This window comes from Meles meles, chromosome 15 (genome assembly GCF_922984935.1).
Source record: "Meles meles chromosome 15, mMelMel3.1 paternal haplotype, whole genome shotgun sequence".
NCBI classification, from domain to species: Eukaryota; Metazoa; Chordata; class Mammalia; order Carnivora; family Mustelidae; genus Meles; species Meles meles.
In genome coordinates this window covers 35,250,708-35,267,440 of record NC_060080.1, presented here as the reverse complement: position 1 = coordinate 35,267,440, position 16,733 = coordinate 35,250,708, and the positions used below count along the sequence as shown (strand labels likewise).

Genomic DNA, 16,733 nt, shown 5'->3' with positions numbered 1-16,733 from the left:
TCGGCCTGCTCCACGGTTCCTCTTGGGTCCTCTGGGATCTCCCCACAGGAGGGAGCCTGGTCTTGGCCTCCCCAGCGCAGGTCCAGGCCATGTGCCTGCAGATCGATGCCCCAGAACCCTCCATGCCATCCAGGGCCTTTCTCATTCAACCCACTCATCTTGCCAGCACGCTGCTGCTCTTTTGGAGTTGGGGCTGGTTGTGTGTCTGGAGGAAGGGGCAGCCGCCTCTCCCTGAGCTCCCTCTGCAGGAACCCCCTCCCTGTGTCGTTCACTGGCCAAACCTCACATGGGGGCAGTAACTAGAGAGAACGTGCAGGCCGTCATCACACCCTCTGTCCCCCGCTGTGGCTGAGCTCCTGCTCTGTACTCTCGCGGCGGCCCCTCGTGTGCTTCTCGGTGTGGGAGCGGAGGCCTGTGTCACCGTGCCATGGCAGGGCCCCTCAGGCTCCCCGGGCTCTGCCTCAGGGACACGACGGCAGAGCAAGGGCTGTGGAGGCGAGGGACTTCGTTTGCCTTGGAGTCAGGGGGTTACAGCTGGTGACAGTCCCACAGGAAACTGTGCTGTGCGGGGCTGGAAGTTTAGGACTACCAAGTCCTCGGATGTTTGCTGGCAGGACATGGGGTACTCTGTGGGTTTTGGAGGAAGGTCCAAGTGGCTTTGCAGGGGACATTCCCACTTGTCTCTGGCTTAGTACCATCACCACTGATCTGCCTGCGCACTTAGGGACACGGAATGGAGACATTCTTCAGATGGCTGTGGCTGACTCTGAGGGCTGTGAGGCGGCAGGCAGGCCTGGGTCTGTGAAGACAAGATGGCAGCGTTAGAGGGGAGGAAGAGTGGTACTGGCGCCCCCCCACACACCGTGGCTCACGTGAGAAGGGAGGCCCTATGTGGGCCTTCACCATTCCCTGCATCCTTAAAACACACCTTTGCATCCCATTGGGGAAGCCTGTCAGATCCTGGAGACGTGATTTCGGGGACATGGTACCTCTTCACTAACTCGTGCAAGAGCTTCCGTCATGATTCCCCAAACTTAGGCAGGTAGGAACCATCACCTGTTTCTCCTTTAACATTTTCTTCACTGACACACGCTCGATGGACTTTATGAGCCCAATAGAGTGACAGGGTGTGCTTTGGAAGAACAGCCGTGAGGCGCCCACCCACACACCCGAGGAGGCCACCACCTTCCACTGTAGCCCATTGCCACCATTAGCACCTGTGTCCCCAGTGGCTGCCCAGTTCTAGACTACTGACCCTCCACTGGGGGGAGCAAGGAGCTGGGTCTCCCACGGACGCACACATCTTTCCCGTATCCCCTGGCTTTCCAGAACGATAGGACTCAGGTGAGACAAGGGCTGTGGTTTGCTCTGATGGCGTGAACTGATTACGTCTTCCTTCCCCGAACACATTCTTACTTTGCCGCTAGTTAACAGTGGTCCTGTTTGTTGAGTTGCCCGGGACCTGTGACCTGTGATCTCATCATTAATTCAACCCCAGGCCTTTCCCCAGTCATCTGGATGGGCACCTCCCTGGGGACGCTTCTCAGCCTCTTTCCTCCTGTGGTTGGGTCCCCTGGTTCCAGAATTCTTCATCTTCCTCTTCCTTGCTTTATTCTCCCTTTTCAGGGGTACAGCGCTGAGCAGCTTCCTATGAAAGAGTAACATGGGGGGCGCCTGGGTGGCTCAGTGGGTTAAGCCTCTGCCTTCGGCTCAGGTCATGATCTCAGAGTCCTGGGATCGAGCCCCGCATTGGGCTCTCTGCTCGGCAGGGAGCCTGCTTCCCCTTCTCTCTCTGCCTGCCTTTCTGCCTGCTTGTGATCTCTGCCTGTCAAATGAATAAATAAAATCTTAAAAAAGAAAAAAAAAAGAGTAACATGGGAGGTAGCTTTTGAGGCTTTAGATGTCTGGAAGCATCTTCATTGCGTTCCAAAGCTACAGTGGGAAGTTGCCCTCCCTCCCCGTGGCGGTGGCCACACTTCGACTGCTTCTTACCAGAGGCAAAGCGTGCCGAATCCTAACCCTGTGTACGGGACCTGATTTTGTCTGTTCTGTTTCGTTGTGTTTTTCCCTCAGGAAGCTTGTAGCTTCCTCATTTTGCACCCGGTGCCTGCAGGCCACACGGTGGGCCTTTTCCAGTGGGCCATTTCCATGCACTATGCTTGGCCTCGGCAGGACCAGGACGCTCCCAGCCTTCCATCCTGGGAAGTCCTTCCTTGCTTCTCTGGCCTGCTTTCCTCCATCTCCTCCGAGTCTCCCAGGAATTCCTGGTGCATGAGTGGTGGTTCCTCCGCAGTGGACCTCTCGTTGCCCTCTTTTCTCTTTTCCAGCTTTTTCCTTTCCACATGACTTTATGGAAGATTCTACGTGCTCTTCCAAACCTCTTCTGAGTCTGTCATTTTGCTTTCTTATTTTTAATTCCCAAGAGCTCCTTCTTATTCTCAATTACTCCCCTTTTGTAGCATCCTGTTCTTATTTTGGGGGGGTGACAGATGTCTAATCTCTACTTCTAGTCATTTTTCTTAAGTTTTGTTTCTTCCAGGTTGCTTTCCTGTTTCCCTTAGCCTTTCCCAGGTACAGGCCTCCTCAGATTCAGAAAATCTGATGTTCGAGGGGCAGCCTAAGCCCTTAGTGCACAGCCCAGCTCTGCTCCCTTCTTTCAGAAGAACCTGGGAGGGCCCCATGGAGCAGGACGGCTCACCCTGCAAGCCGTCTGGGAACTGGAAGAAAGGGCTTGCGTCCCACCAACTGTGAGAGCAGTTGGTGTTTTCCCACAAAAGCCGCTGGAACATTCATGAAACAGTATAATAAATTATCTGCACACCTCAGAAATGATTGCCCCACATGGGCATGCTGTGACCCCAGAGCTGAGCTCTGTTAGTTTAGCTTTTAAGCTGTAAGTTCTCAAGCACCTTGACCTGCAGATCCTTGGTGAACTAAAAGTAGAGCACCCCCTTTGTTAAAAGAGCACCCTGGGTCTTCTCTGCCTGTACTCATGCATTAAATGGGTCTAAGACACCACATATTGGAATATCTGTACTTGAGAAGATCAGGACCAGCCACCGTGCCATCTCCACCACACGCGCGCGCGAGCACACATACTCATGCATGCACATGCTCACCCTCACGCACACACATGCACACACACCGTGCAAACACGCATGCGTGCACACACTCACACACACGCGTGCGCGAGCACACATACTCATGCATGCACATGCTCACCCTCACGCACACACATGCACACACACCGTGCAAACACGCATGCGTGCGCACACTCACACACACATGCACGTGAGCACACACACTCATGCATACACTCATACCGTGTTGACCTAACAGACACCTGCCTGCGCTATAAGGAAGGCTCCTCACCTACGGGGGTGTGAGGCCACACGGCAAAGTGGAAATGAAGTCTGGGCATTGGGCTGTCACTCTGCACCCTCCCTTCCCTCCATAGGACTTTGTGGTCGGCCTCTCCATCCTCCTGCGAGGAACAGTCCACGAGAAGCTCAAGTGGGCCTTTAACCTCTACGACATCAACAAGGACGGCTACATCACCAAAGAGGTACAGGGTGGTGGGGGGGGCCCTCTCCCTTGCTGCTGGCACCACACTCCCAGCCTCTCTCCTCCGCTCCCCTGCTGCCCTGTTGGCCCTGTCTCCCTTTCCTGTTCAGAGACGTGGCTCTCAGCCCCGCCCTGGTGGGGACAGTAGCCAGGGGACTCTCCTCCTCTCTGGCTCTTGGTCCTGGATGCCTGGGTGCAGGGGGCATGGGGCTTGTTCTGTGCCCTTCCCCACACAGCTCGGTCTAGTTCGACAAAGATTCTCAGGTCATTCTTTCCTCATAGGGAGGTCCTGAGGGAGACACAAGTGGAGAAGCTGGGGACGGAGGGTAGGAGGAGGTGGCCTTGGCTCCCCCCAGTCAGGGGGGCAGTGTGGTTCTTTCAGGCAGGTGGGGTTCTTCACCATACTGGCCTATAGTCTGGTTTTGTTTGGCCCAAACATTTTCTTGTATATGAAGGAGTCGCTACAGTTTCAGATTTTGGAGATGGCGCATTAAAATCTAGCTCCAGCTTCTGGAGAGTCAGAGGCTCGGGCTGGGTACACTAGATGGGGTTGAGGCCATCTCCGTCCAGCTGGGGCTCCCCCTCCTGCTCCCTCCCTCCTCAGAGGCAGCCTCTCCCCTTGGGCCCTGGTATGTCCCTACATCCTCACAGCCGGGCTCATGCCAGCCGCCCCGGCCCCCCTCCAGGAGATGCTGGCCATTATGAAGTCCATCTATGACATGATGGGCCGCCATACATACCCTGTCCTGCGGGAGGACGCACCCCTGGAGCATGTGGAGAGGTTCTTCCAGGTGAGAGCTCTAGCCCCGGACCCTGAGGGGAAGGGCAGATGGGGGGAGAATGGGTTCCCCCTCTTAGGACAACCCTGGGCAGGCCACTCCCCTCTCTGAGCCCACTTCTCCACAGGAGGAGGTTAACCTTGCATCCCCCACCGGGCCTTTTGTCAGGATCCCAGGGAGCAAATTAAAACATCACCTCCACTCCCCAACCCACCAAGCCTCCTCTTGGGGCACGCCAGGGCCTGTGGATTCCGGGGCAGTTGATACCCCAGGCCAGCATTCTGGTGCCTTCCAAGAGCTCTCCCAGCCCCTCCAGAAAGACCATGCAGGAGGAGTGGGGTTGGGGTGACATTGCTCTGTGTCCATGGGGACGAAAAGGGCTGAAGTTTCCACCTCCCATTTACTGGCGGCCCGCGCTGTGCCTCCGTTGCTCCGTCCACCCTGGCTGCCCGCCGGGGAGGTGAGGGGGTCAGAGGGGTGTGGGGATGCACTGCGGGAAGTGCAAGCCCGAGAAGGCTGCTGGGAAGTGGCTGGGTGTGGGGAGCAGGCCGGGGAGGTGTCGGAGAGATCAGCTATGCCACAGAGGTAGCCGGGGAGGGCCCTTCGTGTGGCCTAGATCCAACATAGAAGACAGAGGGGACAGGTTGGGATGGAGGGGACCCACAGACTAACTGAGGCCATGGCTTGGGTTACAGAAAATGGACCGGAATCAGGATGGGGTGGTGACCATTGATGAGTTCTTGGAGACCTGTCAGAAGGTAGGTGGCATCGGGAGTCAAGGACACCCAGGGTCCTGCCCCTGCCGGCCCAAGCCCCTCCCGACCTCTAGACTTCATGTTGCCACTTTGGTCTGAGCCCATCCCTTGGCCACCCGCTCCTGCCAGTCCACAGCCCACGGGCTTACCATCCCTCAAACTACCCTGTAGGGCCTGTAGGCCAAATCAGACACAGGCCATCAGAAGGACAGTTGGGCCCCTGGGCCCACAGCACGGGGTCACGCTGTAAGAAAGGCGCCTGGAGCCTCCCTGGCCTTGCTGTTGACCTTCCTCTTCAGAGCACCCTTGGGGGCCATGACGTGTGCCTCCCCTGTTTCACTCCCTGAGCGGCCTCTCAGGCACCTCTGGCCTCCCCCTGAGTGCAGCCGAGGAAGTCTGTCTGTCCGCAGTTCAGCAGCCCCCGGAGGTGCTTGTAGTCAGGCTCCGGGGCTGAAGAGAGGCTGGGCCCCTGCCCCCAGGGAGACAGACAGAGTGGTCACTGCGGGCTTCCGAGTCCCTGGAAGGAATCCGCTTAGGGTAGGATCAGTGTGGGCATGGCCCGTGCCGCCCACCCGGGGTCTGACCGGGCCCCTCCTCCTCCTCTCTCCACACAGGATGAGAACATCATGAGCTCCATGCAGCTGTTTGAGAACGTCATCTAGGCCGTGGCGGGGGAATGGGGGGGAAGGGGTCCTTGAGTGGCCAGTGCCACCTCTGCCCCCAAAGAAATCTCAGTCCTGCCGGGAGCAGCTTCCATGAGAAACTTTTTTTCTAATATATTTGCAAAAAGTGAACAGTCTGCTCTAGGCACACACACATAGAGCCTATTCCTCTGCGCTGGGAGAGGGGGTGCAGAGGTCAGGGAGGGGCTGAGTCTGGCTGGCTGGGAGCCGGATCCAGGTGGCGAGAGCCGTACCACCTGGGGCCAGCCCCTGTCCGGGCCAGTGCAGTGGGGCCGCCCCCGGAGTGGGTGCTGAGCGAGCCATGTCTGCAGGCTGCTGGCTGCAAGGTACTGTCTGGAAAGCGCTCAAGGCCCCCTACAGAAGAGGGTCCAGTCTCCAAAAGGCCCCTCTGTTGTGAGTCTCCTCGCCCCTCCTTCCCATCACCCTTCTTTCCCACCCCACACGGGCCAGGTTCTGGGAGCTACTCTGGCCTTCTTATCCCCCAACCACTCCCCTGCCCACCGACTACACTCCCAGAATGCTCGTCACTGCAGGACGCCTGCCAGGCAGTAGGGTCAAGAGAGTTGGGACGGGGAAAGTGGTAGGAATGGAGATGGCCTGCTGTTTCCTGGAAACACTTCCCTGGGGTCCCAGGATGCCTGTCACTCCACTGGCAAGCTCCAGTGGTAAGAGGCCGCTGGACTGTCTTATCTCCATCCTGGGAAGGGGGTCTCTCAAGCTCAGGGATTAGGTTTCTTGGTGGAGAATCTTAGGGGAACTGTCTGCCAAGTCTGCTACAATGGAGGAAGCCTTCCCTTGTCCCAGTCCGAGCCCAGTGGGAATGAAGTGGGTGGGGTTTCCCATCCCCCTCTGGTACTAGAGTGTTCAACCCCAAGGTCATGAACAGGTCCTAAGAAGAGGTCACACAGATCAGAGACTGGCAGCCCGGGAGCACGGGTGGCAGAGCAGGCCTGAGAAGGGGCTTCTCCCTCCTTTCTTGTCTGTTCCTGTGTCCCTTGGCCCCCAGCTTGGATAAGCCCCCCACTACCACTTCCCACTACCACATTGCGTTAGGGTCCTAACGCAATGTGGCCAGCCCTCTCCACACAGGCTCCCCCAAGCCCATACAGAAAGCACAAGCACCCAGAGCAGCTCAGGCTGCAGGCCCCAGAGGGAGCCAAGGACACTCTGGTTTTCCAAGAACAAGCTCTCCTGGTGGGCTGAGGCCAGGGTCGCAGTGGCCCCAATCAGGTATCTCTGGAGAAGAAGCATGGGGGTCCATTCTGTGCCTCAGAGCCCTGTGGCCTCAAAGCCCATCTCCAGTCCAGCCCGGCTCACCAACATTCAAAAGCACAAATCGTAGGGACTGTCCTTGTCTGCATTCTTCTCTGGGGATGGAGGCTCCTGTCAGCCTGAAGCTAGAGCCAAGAGTGAGGGCTGAGGGGCCTGAGGCCGAGTGGGAGGTCAACAGAAACTTCCAGGAAAGAGAGAGGCTGCTCGCCTCCACCTAGGCCTCCCCAAGAAGGAAGCCAGCCCTTTCTGAGGAACATTCCCATACAATACATTCCACCGGCTGCCACTCTCTCTCTGCTCAGGCCTGGCCCAGGGGTGTGAGCAGGGCCCTCAAAGGAAAGTGGAATGGTGGACCCCGTGGAGATTGGCCCTGGTCACGGGGACCCCTCAGCGCCTACACACACAGGTGGTCCTCTCCCTCGGAGTTGGACTGACACCCCATCTCCAGTCCAGACTGAAATGGGGGGTCTTCCTTCCCTCCTCCAGGAGGGCATCAGCTTTCCCTGGCTCAGGGATCTTCTCCCCCTCCGCCCACCTCCAGCCCTCCCAGCTGGCATAGCTGTGCTTCTAAGGGGCCCAGGCCATAGGAGAGGGTCACCACCATGCCCCTGCCCCTCTTGGCCTGGGGCCAGACTGGCTGCACATCCAAGCAGGAGGGGTCTGTCTCCCACGCTGGGATGCAGACTGGCCGCACGTCTGCATGGCAGAAGCGTCTCCCTGGGGTGCAGCCTGGGAGGGTGGTTCCTGTTCTCAGCGCCCACCAATATTCAGTCCTGTATATTTTAATAAAATAAACTTGGCAAAGAAGAGGGACTCTTGTTGGCTTTATCCCAACTCTGGATTTCAGTCCAGCCCCTCCCATCCCTGCTGCTAATTAGCCATGGCTCTCGCCCAGGGCCGTGCTGGTAGATGTTTGACATTCCCTGAAGTGTAGCACTTGCCAGTGTCCACGCTCACTGGCTCGCCAGCTTTCAGGCTTCCACTGTGCCGGCACTGAGGGCAGAGCTGGGCAGGGAGGCCCACTGTTGGGAAGCCTGTACCAGGAGCTCCAGCCCCCGGAACCTCTGCAGAACCCATGGGACGGGCTGCCTTCTTGAGGTGCCATTTGTATTCCCTCCCAGATCCTTTTTCTTTTCCAGTTCCAAGAAGTCGTTTCTGCCATGTCCCCTTGGCTGGAGGGTGCAGGTGACAGAGCAGAAGCAGAATCTGCCTGAAGATAGCTTCCTCTCCTGGCTTTATTTTCAAGAGTAAACTCAGTGAGAATGATGCCAGGGGAGGGGCAAGAAATGAAAACCTGGCATGGAGGAGTGGAAGGGCTTTCCCCAACTCAAGGATGGGGAGGAGGGAGGTTCTCGGGGATCTGCAGTGCTTTAAGGACCAGCCCCCATGCTATGTGACATCACCTCCACAGTGAACACAGACCCAAGCCTCCATGAGTCACCAGGTTTGGCTGATGGGCATCTCAGCAGTAGTTGGAGGACAGGTGACAGGAACCCACTTCCACCACCACACACACCAAAAGGCCCCAGGGCCTTGGCGCAATCCAGGTAAGGAAGCCCTGACTTTGCTGTCTAGGATGGGATATCCTGCATTTGCCATGGGCTGACCACCACGGTGAGCATGTTCACTCTGGTCACAGCCTAAAGGGATGCTGGGTTAAAAGATCCTAGGATCTCCTGGTCATTGAAGAATGGAGCCAAGCAGGTGGCTTGAGGTTGGGTGTAAGCACTGACTCACTTCATGATGGTCTACTGAGCTAAGAGTGGGGAAAGCACATCCAGCCAGCCAGCAAGCCTCCCTCCATCTATCCATTATCCATTTTCCCTCCATCCATCCTCCTTACATCCATCTATGCATCCATGCATCCATCATCCATCCTCCCTCCCTCCCTCCATCCATCATCAGTCCTCCATCCATCATCAATCCTCCCTCCTTCTATCCATCATCCATCCATCATCCATCCTCTTTCCATCCATCCTTGCATCCATGCATCTATCATCCATCCTCCATCCATTTATATATCTGTTTTCTATTCATTCACTAAGAACCTTCCTGACCTGGATACTCAGTGCAGAGGTGGTGACCAGGGTATGACTTCTGTGTGGCTGGTGGCACTGACAGGTCCAAAGGAGCCTTGGGTTCAGGGACAGGAGACTTAGTCCTGACCTGGGCCATAAAACTTATGTGGCTTTGGACAAGTCCCATCCTCTCTTCCTCCCTGGGTGTTGGTGTAGAAGAGAGGGAGAGAACACTTTCCAACTCATTTTTGAAGAGTGGTATTACCAGGATTTTTAAAAAACCAGTCATGGGTAGGATAAGAAGGAAAAATTAGAGGGCATTCTCAACTATAAAACAAAGATGTAAATAATCAGAATATCGGTAAATTCATTTCAACAATGTATGTAATATATCATGACAGATTTGGGTTATCCCAGAAGTGCAAGGTTTGCCATTTAAAAATATAGATGCTTCAGTTTCCAATAACATGGAGTGTCTAGGTAACTGGATTATTCCTTCCACTGAAAACAACTAAAAATCTGGGATAAAATAACTTCTTAGAAAAATCATTGAAATGACCAAAAGGTAAAGCATTCTTGAACCAGGAACTGAGTGGATATGGAAATTCAGAGATGTAAGCAGAACCCTGAAAGGACTTTTTGAAACAGGTGAGCTTGGCAGAGTTTGGTTTAACCTCCTTTCAAAGCCTAAGGTCTAAGAGATCAAGCCCAGGGTCCACCCAGGTGAGAAATCTATCACGATATCCTCCACAGAACTAGGGCCCCAGATACACCCTTGGGGCTAATGAGCGTGAACTAGAAACAAACCCAGCTGTTCCCACTTTCTCTCCCAGGAGGCTGCAAGAAAATTTGACTATCTCAACCCCCCAATAAAACTGGGAAAACTCACCCCTAAAATTAGGAAACATGAGGGGCTCCTGGGTGTCTCAGTCAATTGAACATCCGGCTCTTGATTTTGGCTCAGGTCATGATCTTAGGGTCCTGGGATCAAGCTCAGCAGGGAGTCTGCTTGAGATTCTCTCTCTCCCTCTGCCCCTGCCCTGTGCGTACATGTGCTCGCTCTCTAAAATAAATAAATCTTCAAAAATATTAGGAAGCATGAGCTAAACTTTATGTCAGTTTGCAGCCCAAATTCACACAGAAAATATGATTGAAAATTTAATTCATAGTGATCTGTGTAAAGCTGAAGGAGAATGAGCAGATTCAGTGAACAACGACTGAGTATTCAAAGAAACAAGACACCATAAGTGAGGTTTAGTAGAAATAGCAGGCTGCATCAACAGACCCAGAGGGCTTCCAATAATGGAATTATCAGACACAACTATAAAAGATTCTATTTAATATGTTAATAGAAATAAAAGGCACACTTGAAAAGTGTGTATGTAGAAAAGACTATATTGGATGTCTAAGCAAATCTGAAAAAAGAATCAACTTCTTGGGGGATATATATATATATTTGTGTGTGTGTGTGCGCACACATATTTACACACACATGTACATATATGTGCATATATACATATGTGTATATGCATGTATATATTTTTATATATGCTGGTGTGTACATGCATATATATGTACACATATGTGTGTGTATATGTATTTATACTAAATTTAAAACTCAAGGAATGAGTTTAGCAGTAAATCAGACTCAGCTAACAAAAGAATCAGCCACTTGGAAATCTAAATCTAAAGAAATTATTCAAATTGTAACTCTGACAAATAAATAGAAATGTTATAGAGGTAAACAAAGATGGAAAATAGAGCAGGAAAAGTAAACCTTAAATCTCAATGGCGTCCCTAAAAGAAAGAACGAACGAAAAGGATGGCCAAGAAGTTCCAGACTTGACTAACACTGTTTTCATCATGGTTCTCCCAGCAGAGTGCAATGGGTGTGAAGGAATTGGCTCACATGATTGTGGGGACTGACAAGTCTGAAATATGCAGAGCAGGGCGGCAGGCTGGAAACTCAGGCAAGAGTTGAAGCTACAATCTTAAGTCCAAAATTCACAGAGCCCACCAGCTAGGTAAAAGCTGGGGCAAAATTTCCGTGGTAGTCTTGAGGTAGATTCCTTCTTCCAGGAAACCTAAGTTTCTGCTCTTAAGGCCTTCAACTGATGGAATAGGTCACCCACATTCTGGTGTGCAACCTGCTTTAAAGTCTACTGATTCTAACTAGTAATGGTAAGCCCATCACAAGAACCTTCACAGTGACATTTAGACTAGTCTTTTGCACCAGTGTAGACAAGCATGAGGGTCGCCTGGACACAGAAGATTAATCATTACAGACACCAATACACTGATTTAAGAAATTCAAACAAGCCCCAAGCAGCCTAAATAAAAGGAGAGTGTCAGCCAAGACACAGTATACTGAAACCACAAAACACCAAAGACAAAGATGACCAAGCCAGCCAGAGAAGAAAGCGCAACAGACTGACAGATGACATCTCATTGGTAACAATGGTGCTAAAAGACAGTGGATTGTCCTAAGTTTATTCAAAAGAACTGCCAACCTGGAATTTTAGACTGCGCACCATGAAAATGTTTTCAGACAGACATCACTTGAGAGAGTTTGCCATCAATAGACACTAAAGAAAATTCTGAGAGATTTACTTCATCTCCCCCAGCTACAAGGTCTGAGGTGCAAGAAGCATGAAGAGACCAGAGAGCAGGAAATACTATTCCTTAGGGAAGTCTATTCCTTAGCTCCAGGCACTGACTCTGAAATTTGGCTGCTCACTGCTTCTACTTCCCTAGCTTCTGCAGTGTGTCTTCCTGCTACCAAACCTCTTTCCCTCTGGAGAGCACACTCTCCCCGATCCCAGAGGAATCACATGATTTGAAGACAGCCCCTTCTGCTGGGTGTAGCTTTTCACCTGCAGAGCCATCAGAAGCCTATGGCTGCCATGGGACAGGAGTCAAGGCTGGTCCAGACAGCTGTGTGGGCCAGGATGAAATGATTCCCCCCTCCCCCCAGTAATCAACAGAAGCTGGACTAGAAGGGGTGGAGCTGCAGTCTGAGGGGGGTGGTGCTGGGGGTTGAGGGAAGCTTCTCACGGAAATCTCCTCCTCTCCACCCTGCCTGTGTCCTTACACATCCCCATAGCCTCTGGACATGCTATACCTCCAAGGCCCTATGACATTTAAGGCAAAAAGCCCATGGTTTGGTTCTGGAATTTTCTGTTTCATCCTAAGCACATCAGTTTACCTTGCTGAGCCTCAGTTTCCGCACTGTAAAATAAGCAGAAAAACAATCATTATGACAATTAAATATGAATATTTACTAGCCTCTTGATAAATATGAACATCCTTCCTCCTTACCCCACTGAAGTTTCAGGTATTTTTCCCTTTCTGTAGAAGGGTGGCTCATATCAATAAGCCACCAGAAAAAGGATAGATGTTTTGAAAGGAGTTTCCAGGTGTTGGAAATAAACCTGTGATGGTTCCCAGTTTCCCTGGTAACTTCCAAAGCCTATTTGGGGACCAGTTGGCTAAGGAGGAGCAATCCATGCCAGTCAGGCCACATCCAACAACCTGCTGTCCATGTGCCCCATGCTCCTATCACCACTCACTGCGTGGCCACGCTGACATGCCCCAGAAAGCACCCGGAGCAAGCACAGAGGTTCCTGTGGCCAGGTTTGTCTCATGCACTCATATGGGCCTACCCAGGATGCCCCACCTTGTTACCTTTTTTGCAGGGAAGAGGGAAAGTGAGGCTGTGAGATGCTGGGTAAGGAGCCCCTAGCCCTTCCCCTTCCCTGTGTTCTGCTGCACAGCTTTCCAGAGTAATGGCCAGCCTACGATTTAGAAGATGCATGGCTTCTCTTTTCCTCCCCCACATGGAGGTTTTATTGGAGATGCCATTTGCTTGTGCTTACAGGGGCTGTGCTCCCCGTTGACCACCCGGGGGTGACTGTACCACAAACGGATTTCCGCACAGATTTCCTGCCCTCAGGTTCCCGGAGGAAACTATTTGGGAGGGAAGTTATGTGTCATTTCTCTCACAGCCCAAAGACATTTTCATATTTCCACCTCATTCTCGATGTGGTTTTTCTTCAGAAAATGGACTTGATCAGGATTAATAATTCCACAAGAGCTTACCAGTCTGGGTGCTGGGAGAGAGGACACACTGTCAGTCCCTATTTTATGAACCAGGACACACATAACTACTCATCAGACTGCATAACTGTTACCACACAGAACTGATTTAATTCCAGCCCATAGCAAGGATGTTAACATTGGGTTCCCCAGTGAGCTTTGCCCGTGAGGCTTTTGAAAATCCTGAAAAAAGCTTGAAAAAACCAATGACACCCTTTAGGGTCTAGAAGCCAGACAGGAGACAGTAGTTTGTCGCAGAAACATCTGGGCTGTCGGAGAGCCTTATGGGAAGGAGCTGCGTGTAGAGCAAGCTTCAGACAGCTTGTGATCCTGACAGAAGCAAACTTTGAAACAACCACACCTTCCCTCGGCAACCACTTATGGGGACTGAGACCTTTTTGCAATCTCTCTGCACTCTTCTGTTGCTAACCTTTGCTCAGTGCCCCGGAGCCCTCAGTAATAGCAACACTGTCCTTCAGGTTGGCTGCTGTCTCAGAGGCTCCCGAAGTTGCAGAGCTGTTTGCCCTCTGTGAGCTTCTAGTCATTGTGTCTACTTTGGGTGGTTTTCCACCTCCTCCTTCACACCAGACGGTAACACTCCAGTTAGTAGTCCTCTTCCTTGCCCCTGCCAAGTTCCAAATTCCCTGGTCTTCACTAAGGAAGGCACCATTCTACATTTATTAGATACCTTCCCACACACCAGGTGTGGGCTTCAACGTGAGGAGACCACCGTGGATAAGCCACAGTCTCTGCCTTTGGGAAACTCAAGTCCTGTGGGGACCCAGAAGGCCAAAAGTCCAAGGCAGGGATTCAGACCATGAGGGAAATTACCATGAGGCACATACGGGGCTGGGGGCGGTGGGGGGATGGGTGTCTCAGGGGAACAAAGCTCATCAGTGAGAACTGCTGGAGGACCTGGACTTCCCACAGAATTGTGAGTAAAACAAGAGGAAAGAGTGAGATTCCTCAAAGTGAGGAACTGAGGAACCCTCCTCAGTATAAGAAACGTCTGTTAAGAATGGCTGGGAGCCTTTATTCCCTGGTCTGTCCTGTCTTCCCTGACCCATTCCAGACAGGAGCTGCGCAGCAGAGTCAGTAAGGCTTTGAGAGCTAGTGTGAGGCCCTCCTCAAGCCAGGTTTTCTATCATCCTGGACCTGGTTCCTTGTTCTTTGCATTGCCCATTAACCTTCTCCATCCCAGACAAGCCCCCAAAGCTACCAGCCCAAAGCCAGTACTGGGCATCCCGTCCTGCCCCCTTCCCCACTCACATGAGCCCTAACCTATCAGGTTAGGGGAAAACCAGAAGCCAGTCACCCCTGGTTTCACATGGGCCAGGTATAATCAATCACATGGACTTTGTCTCAACTAGATTGTTGTAAAGAGAACATGCAGAATCTAGCTGCCTGAGAAGTGAGTTCTGCAGGGTTCAGAGATGAGAGAAGAGAGTGGGATATAGGTAGGGTCCAATCTGCACAGAGAATAATGCTTGTAGGGGAGACCTACAGAGAGACAGCATGGCCAGGAGTAACTCTTTCCCACGCAGGGAGGGCCAAGATGATGGGATCTGTAAGAAATCCTCTATTTATTATTTATTATATTATTATTGTACCCACACCCCCTGTCCATTCGTGCAAGAAATCGCACATATCTTAAAAAGGGAAATACAGGTTTAATTAGACCTTGGCTGGAGCTGAGAGGCCCCAGAGAAGAGGCAGTGTAAGGAGAGCAGCCTGACAGGAAGTCCAGGTGTGGCCCTGGAAGGCGCCTGGGAGTAGCCTTCTCTTGGGTGCCGGTGGCACCAGTTAAGGGTCGGTCCAACCCATAAACCTCGCTCTGACAGCTTTCCTGACTGCCGAGTACCATGGGCCTTAGAACAGGACTCCCTGACAACTGCTGCATACTTTTTTGTCTTGTCTATTCCTCTAGCAGGAAACCCCAGCTTCCCTCTAACTCACATGTCTGCTCTTGCTCCTTATTCTGGACACAGGGCTCCCTCTGTTCAGCTCTCTAGCTGCCTTTGAACATTACCGAACCCTCCCATGAATGCAGGATCTAGGTCTACCCCATCCCTTTGCCCAAGATGGCCCTCCATTCTCTTAGCAACAAAAGGCATTCAGAAACCTCACCCTCGCTGACGTCCCTGGGCACCATGAGGACGAAGAAGGTCACCAGCCTCCCGCCTCGCGGGCATCCTCCCTCTTCTAGCTGTCTCTCCCGGGGAGGCCTCCTCCACTCCCCACCAGGGAAGCCTTGGCCGCCATGTTACCTCCAAGCCGAACAAGGCCATGCCTTTCCCTGCCAGTGATTGGTTGAGGGGCGGGCACCCGACTTGGTTACAGCCAATGAGGTCCAGGGAGACATATGCTGGGCATGCTGGAAAGACTTTGCTGCCTTACTTTGAAAAGCTGGGGCGTCTGAGTGTCGTAGCTGTTCCTGCGGCTCTGTCACTGCAGGGAGTGGGGGAATGAAGTTCGTGCGGAAGATGGCCTGACTGAGGGATGAGGAGAAAGAAAGCAAGGTCCGAGGAAGGCAAGTCGGGGCAGGGGGTGGCCCTTGAGCTCAAAATCAAACTCTACCTTAAGCAAGCGCCCTCCCAATCTTTGGACTCTTCACTTATGAGCTACTAATAGGATTCCCCACCTCACCCACCATCCCCTTAAGCCAGTTAGAATTGGGCTAATTGGCGCTTTTCCTGAAAAATTCTCAATTACTGTGGCTCATAATGTTAAGCTCAGCTGTGGGTGATGAACGTGCTTTCTAGACTCCAGCAGGGCCTAAAGGAAGGGGGTCTGTGGCGGGTCTGCCCAGTGCCATCTCTCCTGCCAGATTGTGGGCATCTTGCAAGCAGACACTTGCAAGCAGGTGTTCCCTCTTAGGGCCCAGGACTGGCACTGTGGCAGGCATGGGGGAAGGGAGTGTTAATGCTGCTGAACTAAAGGTTATAGGGAAGGAGGGCATGGCAGACAGCCTGGGGTGAGGCCAGGTGTCAATGCCCTGAGTCTGCTGGGTCATGGGCCCAGCTCTCCCACGTTACCAGGATCAAAGTCTCTTTGAAACATCTCCTCTGGCCTGTTCTGTAGGGTGCCTCAGCCTGAGCACTCACCCCAGCCCCAGCTCAATCCCTCTTTCTTCCACTTTTCCTTTCCTGAGCAGCTCTGGCTGTCCTGACCCAGGAGCAGAGTAAATGAAACCAGGCAGTGCTTTTTCCCAGTTTTGAGAAATTACCAAATACAGTAAAACATCCAGAAACTAAGAATAAAGCCCCAAAGAGCAGGCTGTCAGTCCCCCAGAGCCAACTGCCAGCCCAACCAGTATTGTGAAATCAAGTTCTCTGCTTCTTTGACGAACTTCCCCAGCCCCAAGTGGAGCTTTGTCCTGGGCAGGGCAAATGGGGCCCAAAGGAAGGAGACCGTGGTCTCTGACTTGTATCCCTTGTGTATGTGGGACAGGCATCAAGACACTGGTGTGTAAGGCATCTTCACTCCAGCTCCCATCCATCCCAGCCCTGGGCCCTTACTTCACCATTCTCTCATCATTGGAAAACACAAACGACCCTTGTACACCGA

General features: G+C 52.7%; 1 protein-coding gene across 3 annotated transcripts in view; it reads left to right on the top strand.

The window, feature by feature from the left end:
• The window catches only part of KCNIP3 (potassium voltage-gated channel interacting protein 3), a 72,753-nt gene extending 64,893 nt beyond the window's left edge, over positions 1-7,860 (top strand). For all 3 annotated transcript variants that reach the window (XM_045980025.1, XM_045980024.1, XM_045980026.1), the window contains 4 exons: positions 3,458-3,565; positions 4,251-4,355; positions 5,039-5,101; positions 5,713-7,860. In XM_045980025.1, coding sequence (XP_045835981.1) covers positions 3,458-3,565; positions 4,251-4,355; positions 5,039-5,101; positions 5,713-5,760 — 324 coding nt within the window. In that variant the 3' untranslated portion in view covers positions 5,761-7,860. The remainder of the gene's footprint in view (positions 1-3,457; positions 3,566-4,250; positions 4,356-5,038; positions 5,102-5,712) is intronic.
• The last annotated feature ends 8,873 nt before the right edge of the window (positions 7,861-16,733 follow it).